We start from the raw sequence: 14,415 nt of genomic DNA on the forward strand, positions 1-14,415 counted from the left end.
CCGCCTTCGACGTCCTCATCTTGCGCCTATTCTCACACAGTTCACCCACTTTTCTAACCCCTATAGGGTTTATAAGATCCATGCAAGAAGACTGAATTCCTCGCGTTGTAAGACATGGAAGAAGAAATTTCTCTCCCTCTCTCTGTCTTTCCGTCTTTCTCAATCTTATTCCTATAATTTTTGATTTTCTCGCTAGAAATACGTTGTTGCATTCTGCCAATAATGCATAGGAAACTTAATAGTTCCCTGTCTATGAATGTTTCTTCCTGAATTGTACCTAACATTTTTATTTCCGGTTTATTCAGACTAATTTCCTCCCCAGTTCGCGTCATTTCAATTAAAGAATATGCTGGTTTCTGCCATAGGCATCTATCTTGAGAGGCATTTATTGCTGCTAGAAGTTTAATTTCCGGGACAAGGAATGTGCGTACGTATTTTTCAAGGAATTTCATTCATGGAATCAGAAAGAGTTCCCATGGTTCATCGTAAGTCATAAAAATATTCGTTTCACTCAATTCTCTAATTTTGTGGGTGGTATTCTTATAAAGCTGTTTTAAATTAATGTTAATGTTAATATTAAGTTTATTAATATCGTAAAAACAAACCACATCGTTTAAATTCCGGTACCCTTTCAACTTTATGAAACGTGAAACTTTATTCCTGGTATTTTTAAAAGTTTCGGACATAAAACTCAAAAGCTGATAACACGAAAGATATCAAAATCCCATTTTATTTTCTCTTCGCCTAGAGCATAATTCCTAACATATTCTTGGACATAATCTACTTCCCTTAAACTAGGGACGACCCTAAATTCACTAAGGTGTCTTTAATAAAAGTTACATCGCACGAAATGTGAGAAGGAATACCCTAAAGTTTGCGTCTTGGGGTTAATGAAGAACCTAAGCCTTCACCTGCACAGAGCTAAGCCTAATGTTAGGCCCAACTTCTACTATACATTGTACACTGAAATACTCTGGTCTAACTAAAAGCGATAAAGAAACTTCTCTTAGGTAATGAACCCTAAGTACCTTAGAGAAACCTTGTCACTAATAAATTTTAATCAGTGTCTAAACTGGGAAACCTATTAAGCCTAATTTGATGTTCTTTTTTTTCTTTGTCATTTTGTAGACCAAAGCTTAAGTGACCTTGGATATTGATTATATACTTACGTGTTGATGAACTAAGGAGACCATAATGAGGAAAGATGTTGAATAAAAGAGACTAACGGCTAACAAAGCTATCAGCAATGAGTATTGAAGTCTACCAACGTAACGTCGTTGTAAGTCTTCTAGATCCATGTCCGGACTAATGCAGGTGAGCACCTCGGTTGACAGAGAGGTCATTTTAGGGCTACCAGGTTCCTGTTGGGGAAAAAAACTTTATTAGAGTGGGTTTTCAAGCTGAAATTGGTGTATTTGATTGTAATTAATACTAGCAGAGCTTTTAATTATGTTTATCTCTTTTGTTTTTCGTAAGTTACCGCTTGGTACATGACTTAGGGATAAACATTTACTTATGCACGGGACAAATACCACCTGTTACACTAATAAACCCAAGACTGTCTACAAAGAAAACCCATAATAAGAAGACAGCTTTGGAAACTATTTAAATAAGTGTGTCTCTTAGTATGAAAGTTCAAAAACCCTGTTTTAGTTTTGGAACATATTAGTGACGTTCATTCTTTTGGGTAACAGTCGTCGTAACTTTTTGAGTTTATCATTTCAACCAAGGATACAAACCGGCGTTTATACATCTCTCATCCCTTATGCAAACTCAAGACATTCTCATCATGATCTTTGCCAAGTTTTTTTTTCCTTTCTTTAAACGCTTTTTTTTCACTTGATTCTTCCCTTAAGCGATCGTAGTAAAACAATTTTATGACAGAAGATTCTGTATTTTTTAAAGGGTACTTTTTGTGGGTAGCCATGAGCCATTCAGTAGTTGGTATCAGAGATAATAGGCCCTGGAATAGAAGGTCCTTTGTACGTGTTAGTTCCCCTTTCGACGTTTGGTTGGGATCTTTTGATTGGTTGGCTTTCAATTCTTGACGTCATAACCGGAAATGGAGGTGACAAGCCTAGCTGTTGGGTATGGACCCTTTCTATTCCTGTACTGTTTTCTCTATGCTCAAGGGGGGAATTCTTTTTTACGGCTTTAGTGACGTAAAAGTTTTAGTATAAAAAATAAATGATAGGTGTAAAACTTGGGTGCCTCATTTGGTTTCTGGAAGATTGCTTAGCCAGCTTTCTGGTGGTGGTATATAACAAGAAAAAGAACTGTGTACTATAATATACGAGGAAGCCTTAAAAATATTTCTATGGATTTGGAAGATCAGTTAGGCTTAAGAATCGTGTACCTAAAAATAATCAATGGGGTGAAGTATTTTAAGTGGTAGTGTCATGCAATGAAAATGATGTTCAGTGTGCAATTTTCATTTAAAGCAAAAGGTAAACCTTGAATGAGAACTCTAACCTTACCTTGCCCTGCCTTACCATATCCCTAACCTTAACCTCGCCTTGCCCTGCCTTGCCTAACCCTTACCACACCCGGAATACTTTGGGTATCAGGTTATCGTCTTATCAAGATCTAATTTACACATCAATTTTAGTCTCGTTGATCTCTTAAACAACAGTTGTGGAATGACACTTGTCCTTTAAAAGCCATAGAAACCATTCTTTAAAAGCAGCAAAATCCCTTTCTATTTTGCTTAAATTTTCAAAGAATTTTTTAATCTCCCGTTTTTAAAAATTTGTTAAGTCGGTCTTAATTCCCCAAAGGATTAATTTCCAACAGTACAAAGAAATTTTTTTTAATTGCCAATTAGGGTTAGACCGGTTAAATTTTCCGCAACTCCTAAAGTCTAACTGAATTCCCGCCCTTTAGGCTTATGAAACACTGAGAAACATCCTATCATTGGCTAATACATTTATATACGCCTTCCTTATCTACCTGATTAGGTGTGGAAACTGCAGCCAGGCTCGGGATAAATCGAATGAGCTTGGGTAATTAAGTTAATGGTAGCCGGGAAATACCTCCTGTATTTGATATATAATTAATTTCCCTTAAGTTAAACAGGGTGTAGGCTCTAGGCACTGGAAGATGTAGGTGTTAAGCCTTGCTCGCTATCTATTGGAAATTTGGCGGGAAAAAGAATATCGGTTCAGTAATTCAGTAGCTAAGCCTAACGAAGTAAGAAAATCGTTCATTAATTCAATTAGTTTGATGAGGCGTTGAGAAACCAACGCGACGATGCTCATTCACGAGGAAAAAATATTGAATTTATTGGGTTTTTAACCTCAACTTATAATTAGGCTTAAGTATAATTAATCAGGTGACAATCGACCTGCTTAAAATACTCTAAATGATTTAATTATTTAGGTTAGGTTTAAATATAGTTAGCCTTCCATCAATAGAGAGTTTAAGAAACTTATCTTTCAAACACACTTTAACTGAGTTAGGTTTAAATTTCGCAAATATTTGTACGAGTTAAGCCTAATTTTAAATGCAAATCGAAAAGCACGAGCGAATTCTCCTCGCGGCAAAACGTCTGGAAAGCTAGACGTTTTGGTACACTTTTTTAAGTCAAATTCCTAAATCATAATTTCATTTCGAAGATTGAAGTTATGAATTTATCACCAAGGCTTAAGGCCAAACTCAGATTATTATTTTTTTCTTAAAATCAATCAGAATCTTCTTTTTTTTAAAAAAAAAAGAAAACTGAGGTAAATACCGCCTGAAGACATCGGGCGAACGAAATTTTACACCCACTTATTCTAATTTTCATTTAAAAAAATGTAGATCCATTTTCCATCAAAATATTCGCTTAAAAAATAAAGTAAAGGAAAAATATTGTCTGGAAAAGATGTGTGATTGAAATATGGTATAGTCAAAAGCTGAAATGAGAGTTCTAGATAGATAGATATGAAAATATACAGGGTGCTCCAAAATATAACTTCTATCTCCATTTTGTTTACCCAAAGGGACACAGTTTGCAGGATTACGATTGCAGTGTTTTAGGGATGACCCCTTAATTAAATTAGAAATCATTGTCTTTCAGTTTCTTAATTAAACGGTGTGCCATTTCCCATAGAATCATCCCACACCCTGTACATCCTCTGCTCTAACTTATTCCCAGTCACATCCTTCTCCTGAACTCCCCAATATAGATCTAGAAAGTCGTATATACCAACCAAGATTATTTCCTTCCAAAAATAGTGAAGAAATTTATCACCTAAACCTATTGAATGAAGATAAGTCAGGCGGGGGTGTTTTCTTTTTTAACGTATAGCATCTTTATACTATCCAAGGGGCTTTCCTTTCATTACATCTTTCCTCTGAGATAAATTATTAACTTATCATAAGTTCGTAAGATATGTTCACCATAAGTTTGTTAATCTCTGGTTACAAACTGGAGCTTGTCATGAAGTGAGAGAGGTAGGTCATAGATTCGAGGTAATGCGACGCCTGGTGAGGGGCTGTCAAAGGCTTAGTAGGAAGATGGAAGTCCTGCAAAAGCAACCGCTTGTCGTTCTCGAGCTGTGAGTCTCTTGCATTAAGAACTTGTTAGGTATATGGAACATATCTTATAAACTTATGGTATTATTCATCTCATATTGATCCGTTCCAGAAATGAGTATTCATCATTTGGAGGTATTTTTAGGGTCAAGTCTATTTTTGACCTCGTGGTGGTGGTGGCTGTGGTAATTTGGAAATTTTCATCCCCTGCATCTTTGATCCTCATCCTACTAAGGATTAGATGTAGCATCTTGAGCATCCCCGGAAAATCCCTTTTTATCTCTTTTCCAAGATCTGTTTATTCAAACGACAAGAATTTTTTCTCTCTCGATCTCTCTCTCCCTCCCGTTCAAGATCTTTCGGATGGTTTTTTATCTTTATCTCCTTTTATTTAAGTATGAGGCAATTCCTTTATATACAAGTTTTTACAGATGTTATTTCGTTTTAGAGGTTCCCATACGGTTACAAATACAAGCATACCGAACCGAATGATTTTAGTTTAAGTATATAAAATTCTTATAATAATAAAAGGAACTAGCTTTCTTTCAAGTTTATCTTTAAGGGCACGCGAGAAAGAAATAGATGAAAATTTAAAGTGGCAACGCTTTAAAATGCATAGAGTTTATTATTTGTCAAATAATAGTTTATGTTCAAAGTTTGAGACTGACTTATTTAACTCCGGAAGTTTGGCATTTCAAATATTCTAATCAATCAGGCTCTATGTTTTTGAAGGAAAAAGGTTCTAAATTAAAGAAAAAAAATTTGAAACGGTGTGTTTATCTACAATATTAGAAAAGATCAAAAACCACATTAGGAGCTTGTACAGTTAGGCCTATTTGTGAAGCAGACGACGTTGGAGATGTAAAATTCTATTGGTCTATTAGTACCACCTGACACAGAGTTGCAATTTTCAATAACCATCATTCTGTTCTTTAAAAATTATGGCCCTAACCCTTTACTTGAAATTTTAAGTGAAAAGTATTTTATTTTTCTTTCTTTTTTTTTTCAAACTTGGCAACGATCTTGTACCCAATAACTCAGTTTGAATATATTTTATTTACAATAACTCTTGAGCTAGCTGTTTTGTTAATTTAAATGTTCTTCTTTCTGCAAAGAAAAACTATCTTGTCGGCTAACTCTCTTTGAAAGTTTAGTTCCTGTTATAGTTTTTCTGCAAAAAAACCCTTCAACTCCGTGTCATAAATTTTAAAATAGCTTTTTAAAGTTAAAAACGCTTATTTCGTCAACTAAGTCTCTTTCCAAATATATTATGCCTTTCAAAATGTTTGTCAAAATATTGTTTAGACGTTTTCTTGGGAAACTAGGCAGATGCTACCCCTTTTTATTTTTTTTAATTTTTACAAGATAGAAGACACAGTTTAGCTTATTAATAAAGTTGCTTAAGCATGCATAATTTCGTGTTTTAAACAGGAAAAGCGTGGTCGCCCATATGTTGAGGTAAATGATGTCAGAATCTTTGCGTAATGTTTATAATTTATTCATAAAACTTTCTAACCCCATTTTTGTTTGATAACGGAAGATGTTTCACGAAGTAGAAAGTTTGAATTCGGCTTTACAAACTTTGGAACAACTTTACGGAAGTTGGCTTAAGAACTAGCTAGGACTTGGCACAATTAGGCTTAACAATTTTAGACATTTGTTTTAAAGTAGGCCTTAGAACTAGCTAGGACTTGGCACAATTAGGCTTAACAATTTTAGACATTTGTTTTAAAGTAGGCCTTAGAACTAGCTAGGATTTGGTGCAATTAGGCTTAACAATTTTAGACATTTGTCGAAGAAGGTTAATTCTAAATTTATTTCGCAAGAAAACCTTTCTATCTTAATAAAGTTTAAATTTCTGTAAACGTAATACAATTTATTTAAAGAAATAAAATCTATTTAAGTCCGAGTTGTAAAGAAAGAAAAGTTTGAAGAAAAGGTATTTTTTTTTTTTCAAGCACTTTACTCCTAGCACTCTGATTTCAGGTACGTACGACTGTAAAGTCGCAAAACCAGAGACGAGATAAAGGAAAGCTTTCTTTTTATATTTTTTATCTCAAACTTCCTGAGTCTTGGTAAAGATAGGAAACCATATTCAGCCCTAAAAATAGTGTACGTAACAAAATTCACGCTTTTTCTGCGCTTATTCTTTTCCCTTGTGTAAAAACAGTCCGTCGAAGCGAATAACTCCCTCGTAACCGATTTTTCACATTTATGTTAGTACTCAAACACCGTACAATATTCATTTTTGATACCTGGGGATTACACCTAAATCTATACGTTTTTTGAACTAAAGTACTTACTTGAAAATGATTTCTATAGCGCGTTAGGCCTAACTTCTAGGCTTAGGAAATTGTACATTAGGCCTTTCTTTTAGGCTTAGGAAATATACTTTTCATTAGGCCTAATTCACTTCAACCAGAATATAATCAAATTGATGGAATTTGGAAGATTTCGAGTCAATTAAGCAAGATTAAACTTAATAAATCTTGAGGATATTGTTTTGGGTAAGGGTGTAAAACTAATTTTGTCCAAGTATTGTTCTCCCTAGCTGTTCGAAATTTACGAGTCTATGGGGGTTTAATCAGTTTTAGCAGCTAGTAGCTAGTTTTGTACGAGCAAGCAGAAGGCGATAATAGAAGAAGGATGACACTCTGTATCCTCTTAATACTTTAGTTATGTAACATGATTCTTCCCAGACTCGTGCCAAACCTCGGCTTGATGTGGGACAAAAAACGCACAAGCGCATGCGCCTTGGCTGACAAATAGTTAAGCGCTAATAGAGAGAATAATGATGAGGGAACTATTTATCACGTATGTTTGTTCGGTTTAGTAATTAACCTTGCTATAATAAATGTTAATCTGATGTCGGGGGTAGAATCAGGTGACAAATACCCACCCGCTTTGTTCTGGTACACTTCTCTCCAAGAGAAGTATTATATACTTCTGGAGCTACATAGTGGGGAAACACGAGTTACGAGACGCGCGAAATGACATTTCTGACCATTCCTATTTTGCTTTCACCCCCATTAAGGTTCCCCTCTGGTCAGTTAGTCTGGTAGAGCGTGTCGTACCCGAAGTTTTATTCGCTTTGGGATTAGTCTCACTCCTCTAACGGCTTTTCCCTTTTAATTTTTATGAAATTGGGTTAGTGGTATATAGAAAACAACTCATTTTCAGTCCCTTAATGTAGAACTTTGTTTTGAACATAACAGAACGGCTATTGTTTGTTGTTCCCGACAGCGGAGTTTATAGAGAGGGGGAAAGTGATTTAATTTTTGCACATTTTCATATCTAAAGGTTTTGTTAAGTAAACAAATGCACTTAACTTGGGGTCTACGATGTTACGCTAATTGAAACAGAGTTAATAAATATTTAAAAAAAAATGCTTTTGGAATGTGAAACAAATTATGCTTGAAATTACAGAAAACAGGCGCTAGCAATAACTTATGCCTATCCCAGTTCCCTAAGGCGCATGCAGTCTGAGATTTCTAATTTTAAACAAGACTCCTTCTATTCTTGATAACAGTTGAGCTCACTTGTTTTAAAATTAGGCTTAACTCCTAAGACTAAGAGCAGACTACAATAAGGTAATTGGGCACGTGCGGAGCTGCAGGCTTGATAGAGAGAAGGGTTATTATTCAATATTGGGAAAACCTTATAGCCTCCAGCTCTTACTTACACTCTTTGGAGGTCTAGACCGATTCTTTTAAGTACCCTTTCGGCTATACGTTTAAAAGGAGTCACACTTACGTAATCTGCCTCTTTCGTTCCTAGCCAATAATTTAATTGGTGAAAGTAGCCAGCAATTACACGCCACTCTACCACCCACTACAGCTCGTAAATCATTTTATTCTCAAGAGAATTCTCCCGCTGGGAGTTTTAGAAAGTTTTGAATGGTTCTGGCGAAATTAGTTCGTTGTAATAGTGCATATATAGATATCTATACAGGGTGTTCTGGTAAGTTAAGGGGGATGTTCTTTGGGTGCACGATTTTGACTCGAAATTGTAACTTCCATCTCCATTTTTCCCTAAGGTCCACTGTTTTCGAGTTATGATTTAAATTAAAAATTATTGTCTTTCAGTTTTTTTAATAAATTTAAGGGGTCATCCATAAAAATACTCTGCGCAATCTTAACTCGAAAACAGTAGCCCGGACGGTAAACTGGAATTTATGGCACACTTATCAGAAACACTCTGTATAGTCGACGAATATGGTTTAAAGAGAGTTTCAAACAATAAACGAAGCTGAGTACAAGTTTTCTTTCCATAATATTGATTTGTAAACAAACAAATTTTCGGGTCGAATTTTGTTCATATTCCCGTTATAGAAAAATATCTAATTACCCCTTTTCTTGGATTCAGTTTAATTCATTAATTTATTTAAATATTTTAAGCTCAATTAATTAAAATTTCAATTTAAATAAAAAATTTTTTTTTGAGGTTAACTAGTTTTGAAGATACAGGATATACTGTATAATTAGATCTTAAAACCAAGGCCCGTTTTGTTCAAGAGTAATTACATTTAGAGTGGCATGTTTCTGACAACCTATTATAAAAAGGGGGCGTAATAGAGTAGAGAAGGTCACTGAAAGTTAAAAGTAGTTTTCTTCGCCCGTAAATTTAGGTTTCCTAACGGTTTTTCTTTTTCAGTATGAAAGAATAGTCATTTATGCTGCTTCCCGCGTATATTAAACTGGTTAATGCATTAAGGTGAATCGATAAACAACACGGCAGTTAAAAAAAGCGCCTTAATGGACGTTTGTTCATTTTAACATGCACAAACACTTTTCCAACTTTTGGCTTCAAAAAAAAAGTTATAATCGCATTTTGACGTGACACTATCGAATCCTATTCCTTTGGAGATAATCTAATAATGATCTAAAGTCGATATGGTTTATTTTTATTATATGAATATATATTGTGAAAAGACAGGTATACAGTTTGAGTTTTTGTCATGGTTTTTTCCCTCCCTTTTATATAACTTTTTAAATATTAAATAAGTTTCTTACCTCTCCAGCTTGATTGTCATTCGATTTCGCCATTTCGAATCACGAGTTAATTAATTTTATAGAGCCTGGCGTCTTTTTAATTAATTAGAGCACATGCACAAATTGGCGGGAAATGCATTATTTGTATAATCCAGTTGGACAATAACATGTCTTGATTGTTTGCGCGCGTTTTACTACGAAATTTTTGTTCACTTCCGCGCTCCTTTTGCGTCTCGCGCCAAAGAGAACTGTGGAGCTGATAGAGTCACCAGCAGCCAGCAACTGGTGGGAAAAGATTCTGAGGAACGCCCACCTATATTACTCAAACCGCGGGAAAAAATCGAAGCCAGGAGGATTTGGTTGGTAGAAACAGAAACTGGAATCTTGGTAGAAGATGTTTTGAAATTCTAGCGCCATCTCCCAAAGATTTCAGAAGTTGGCTTCAACGTTAAGCATGTGGACTTTTCGGCCAGCCTACCTACAGGGGCTAGAGTAATATTTTGTAAGTGGCTTATGTACAGCCCTAGTTTCTCGTCGAAGAACAGACTTAGAAATAGCACACGTCCACTGGTCCAAAACCAGTTTATTAATTGCTTGGACTAGTTTTTTAATTCAAAAAGTGGCGGTTACTGGTCCTCGGGACCAGTTTATTAATTGCAAATCTATAGGAGAACAAAGGCTGGGACCACTCCGGAGACCAGTTTATTATTTAGGACACTAGGGGGGGGGTCACTGGTCCCAAGGACTAGTTTAAAAATTATCCTTATTTCTAAGTCTGTCGAAGAAGTCTGGAAGATCGTCGTCTGCTTAGGTTACCGCGTTGTCACTTTAATCCCCGGCGTTTTCCTTGATAAATTTAGTTTTTATCTAGTTTATTAGATAATTATTTGGAATTTAAGTTAATATTTAACTTATAATTAGGTTAAGATGGGTAGGAAGTCGAAACAATACAGAGATAGGGCCAAAAAACTTCAAAGGGAGGCGAGAGATGTAAGTTTATTGATTTTAGGCCAAGTCTTAACGTGTGAATTCTGAAAAACATTGCAATGTGCGAACTAAAAACTTAATTAATAATGTTTTAGCCTGAAAAGGTTAAGGCGGAGCATGACAGAACAGGCCCAGGATACAAGGACATCGTGAAAGAAAATCAAGCTTTTGAAAAATATTATAAAGTAAATCAATATCTTGTAGTTTTTGTGTTTTGTGTTAGATGGAGGCATACTCATCCCATGATAGAAATCAAATAGGCATTGGCATACATATAGTAGATAGTAGAGATCAATCATTTCTTCCTAAAAAAAATGTGAAATGGATGTAGAATATGATTCTGAGAGTGTCACCCTAGCTCTATTACTAGTTTTACTGTTTTTCCTCTTATTCTTAATGCTTTCTAACTCTATAAACAAGTAGATACAAATTTAATTTAATTTGTATTAAATTAACTTATAATTAGGATGAGTTTATTAGATTATTCCAAAAAGTCCAAACCATTTTCTTAAACTAAACTAAACAAAAACTTTTAGTTACAACAAATCATTCCTGAAGATGAATGGGACACTTTTATGGCTAAAGTTCGTGAGAGCTTACCAGCTGCATTTAGAATTACAGGTTACAAAAAGTATGCCGGTATTTTTGTTTATTATTCTTGAAACTGGTGAGGTCAGAAATTTAAAGTATTCCCTTTTTAGGCAAGCAAAAGCTTTGCTTAATATCATTCAAGGAACATTTTTTTCCAATTTTCTGAATATAAAAATTGAGGGGGAAGTTATTGAGAAACCTTTATGTTTACCATGGTATCCTGATAATTTAGCTTGGCAATTAAATTATTCTCGTGTAATCATTCGTAAATCTGAAGAATTAAAGAAATTACATCATTTTTTAGTCTCAGAAAATGCCAGTGTAAGGTTTTTTAAACTTTTTGTGAAATTTCAAATTAGTTATAATATATTAAGGAATTATTTTTTAAACTAAATAGGGGAACATAAGCCGCCAAGAAACAGTTAGTATGATCCCTCCATTGTTATTAGATGTCCAACCTCATCATAAAGTATTAGATATGTGCGCTGCCCCTGGGTCCAAAACATCCCAAATTATTGAAATGCTTCACAGAGATGAAGACAAAGTTCCTGGTAATTTTTAAACACCCATAAAATTAAAATCACGGAATTACGAATTAGATGTTCTAGTTGGTTTTTTAAAATTTACAGAAGGGGTTGTTGTGGCTAATGATGTTGACAATAAACGTTGTTACATGTTAGTCCATCAAGCAAAAAGACTTCAAAGCCCAAGTTTTATAGTAACCAATCATGATGCTTGTAATTTACCCAATTTTCGCGTTAAAAAGAATGATGGTTCAGAAGGATTTGATTTAATGAAGTTTGATAGGGTTTTGTGTGATGTTCCATGCTCGTGAGTTTTATAGAAACTTAATTAATTACTAATTAAAGGGGGGAGAATTAATTTTAACTTCCTTATAGTGGAGATGGCACAATTAGAAAGAATATAGATGTATGGGTCAAATGGAATGCTGCAAATGGAAATAATCTCCACATGTCAGTTAGAATTTAATAGTCCCTTAAAGGGAGGGTGAAGTAGAAAATCAAGTGATTTTTTATCGATTCTTCTACTAATTATAAGACCAGTCTGCATAGTCAAACATTCAGGAAATACCAACTCCGAATGATTTTAAAATTCAAATTAGGTTCAGATTTTAAGGATAATTTTAAATAAGCCCCTCCGACCAATCGCGTAACGCCCCGCCTTTTTGTTAACAAATTTCTCGTGGCACGCATGCTCCATGTCTCGCGCCACGATTATCACGTCGCGCGCCTAATTTTATCAGATCTCGGGATAAATTTCATTCGACACGGAACGTGCCACGAGAATTTTGTTAACAAAAAGGCAGGACGTTACGCGATTGGTCGGAGGGGCTTATTTAAAATTATCCTTAAAATCTGAACCTAATTTGAATTTTAAAATCATTCGGAATTGGTATTTCCTGAATGTTTCACTATGCAGACTGGTCTTATAATTAGTAGAAGAATCGATAAAAAATCACTTGATTTTCTACTTCACCCTCCCTTTAATGACTTTAGATAGAAGTTTTTAATATTAATTAATCTTTCAGAATTCAAACTAGAGTCGCTACACGTGGTTTAGAAATGTTAGCAGAAGGTGGAAGACTAGTTTACTCCACGTGTTCCATGAATCCAATTGAAGATGAAGCTGTAATTGCTACACTTTTAAAAAAATGTAAAGGAACAGTTGAACTCGTAGATGTTTCCAATTCTTTACCGGGTTTAAAAGCCTCTAAGGGAATTCATACTTGGAAAGTTACAAACCGTAATCTGGAGGTTTATGAGAAGTTTGAGGATGTTTTACCGCCTTTTAACACTCAAATTAGACCCCAAATGTTTCCACCAACTTTAGAAGAAGCGAAAGAGATGAAACTTGAAAGATGGTTAGTTTAATAGTTTTGGGTTAAGTTTAAGAGGTTTTTTTAAGTTTGAGTTTAATAATTTATTGTTTAGTTTAAGAATTCTGCCTCATCATCAAGATACAGGTGGTTTTTTTGTAGCTGTACTTCAAAAGAATTGTGATACACTTCCATGGGAAGTGGTACCGACAAAAACCCCCCATTATCTTGGTCCTGATCCACCAAGGGTGAAAGAATCTGAAAGTGAACGGAAAAATGAAACAGATGACAATGAAAATAGTAGTAAAGATAGGAGAACTCGGTAACTATTAATAGTTAATGATAGAAACGTATATTGAGTACCCAAAAATTAATTTTTTTTAGTTCACCTCCTAAGAAAAAGCAAAAAATTTCGGGTCATAGAGAAGACCCTTACATCTTTTTAGCGGATGATGATGAAGCTTTAATAAAGATTAGAGGTTTCTTTGAAATAGACCAAAGTTTCCCCACAAATCAACTACTTTGTCGCAACTTAACAGGCAGAAATAGGAACTTATATTTTGTTTCTAAAGCTGGGAAAGATATTATTGAAGGAAATGCGGAAAGATTGAAAATTATCAATACTGGCATGAGATTATTTTGTAAATGCGATAATAAAGATGCCAGGTGCATTTATCGTTTTTGCCAAGAAGGAATGATGGTTATTTTGCCTTTCCTTAAAAATCGGAAAATAAATGTTGGAAAAGATGATCTAATTTTGTTGTTATCGGAAGAATATCCCGATAATACAAAATTTAGCCTAAATGTTCAAGAACAAATCAGGGCTATTGGTAATTTTAATTTTGTAACTTTAAATTTAACCCCCAATAGATTCATTTTAAATTAATCATATTTAATTTTTATAGATCCCGGTTGTGTGGTTTTAGTTCATAGTTTTAATGATGGGTAAGTTGTATGCTAAGCCTTGGTTTAAAAGACTGAAGAGTGAAGACTCAATATCCGTCGTCTGCTAAAACCAAGGCTTAAAAGCGCAACACTAATTAGTTTATACGTTGATAAACTTGAACTTTATTTATTTAATTATAGGACTGATGATTTAGTTGTGGTTTTATGTGGGTGGACAGGGAAAACATCATTACGTTGTTATGTTCCAAAAATTGAACGTATTCATTATTTAAGATTGGCTGGTGTTGATGTCTCGGAAATGGGTAATTAATTAATTAATTATATTTGATATAATATATGCGTGTATAAGCCTAAAATTTCGTCTATTTTAGTAGAGAAAGAATCTTTAAATGGACCTAAGGGTGAGAAGCAAGAGATTGTAAATGAAGCTGATGATTGCAAGGAAGAAGACTTAGTTGTGTAAATTATTGTACAGTTTTTGTATTGAAATAAAATAAATGCATAACTTTTGGGATAAATGTTTTTTTTTAAATATTTAAGCCTTGGCTCAAAATTTAGGCTTAACTTCGATTCCCTTTTTCAATTTTT

The 14,415-nt window shown here is 34.4% G+C and overlaps 2 protein-coding genes across 5 annotated transcripts in view; one reads left to right on the plus strand and one right to left on the minus strand.

Annotated features, from left to right (window-relative positions):
- Ac76E (adenylate cyclase type 2 Ac76E) overlaps positions 1–9,754 on the minus strand; it is a 38,106-nt gene extending 28,352 nt beyond the window's left edge. For both annotated transcript variants that reach the window (XM_089837998.1, XM_089837997.1), the window contains exons 1-2: positions 9,528–9,754; positions 1,170–1,361 (exon numbers count right to left, since the gene is read on the minus strand). In XM_089837998.1, the coding sequence (XP_089694124.1) occupies positions 1,170–1,361; positions 9,528–9,560 (225 nt within the window). In that variant the 5' untranslated portion in view covers positions 9,561–9,754. The remainder of the gene's footprint in view (positions 1–1,169; positions 1,362–9,527) is intronic.
- Nsun2 (tRNA (cytosine(34)-C(5))-methyltransferase Nsun2) lies at positions 1,177–14,345 on the plus strand. Of its 3 annotated transcripts, none has more exons than XM_089838006.1 (14): positions 1,177–1,314; positions 10,428–10,496; positions 10,589–10,678; positions 11,030–11,124; positions 11,195–11,405; positions 11,482–11,635; positions 11,714–11,915; positions 11,984–12,058; positions 12,634–12,966; positions 13,037–13,243; positions 13,306–13,751; positions 13,827–13,866; positions 14,008–14,129; positions 14,199–14,345. In XM_089838006.1, the coding sequence occupies exons 1-14, from the start codon at positions 1,297–1,299 to the stop codon at positions 14,288–14,290; spliced, it is 2,154 nt and encodes a 717-aa protein (XP_089694132.1). In that variant the 5' UTR covers positions 1,177–1,296; the 3' UTR covers positions 14,291–14,345. The 3 variants fall into 3 exon arrangements, with proteins under 3 accessions (XP_089694132.1, XP_089694133.1, XP_089694134.1); XM_089838007.1 differs by having other exon boundaries at positions 14,202–14,345; XM_089838008.1 differs by lacking the exon at positions 1,177–1,314 and adding an exon at positions 9,749–10,008.
- Positions 14,346–14,415: the final 70 nt, after the last annotated feature.

Source organism: Phalangium opilio, unplaced genomic scaffold, assembly GCF_054372755.1.
Source record: "Phalangium opilio isolate 3A_F unplaced genomic scaffold, DU_Popi_V2 ptg000045l_1, whole genome shotgun sequence".
Classification (NCBI taxonomy): Eukaryota; Metazoa; Arthropoda; class Arachnida; order Opiliones; family Phalangiidae; genus Phalangium; species Phalangium opilio.

What these genes read in the sequence shown, in the direction of transcription:
- Nsun2 (XM_089838006.1), top strand. An exon ending in TTGTGTGATGTTCCATGCTC is followed by an intron (nt 11,916 to 11,983) that starts GTGAGTTTTATA and finishes ACTTCCTTATAG; the next exon opens with TGGAGATGGCACAATTAGAA. An exon ending in TGTTGATGTCTCGGAAATGG is followed by an intron (nt 14,130 to 14,198) that starts GTAATTAATTAA and finishes CGTCTATTTTAG; the next exon opens with TAGAGAAAGAATCTTTAAAT.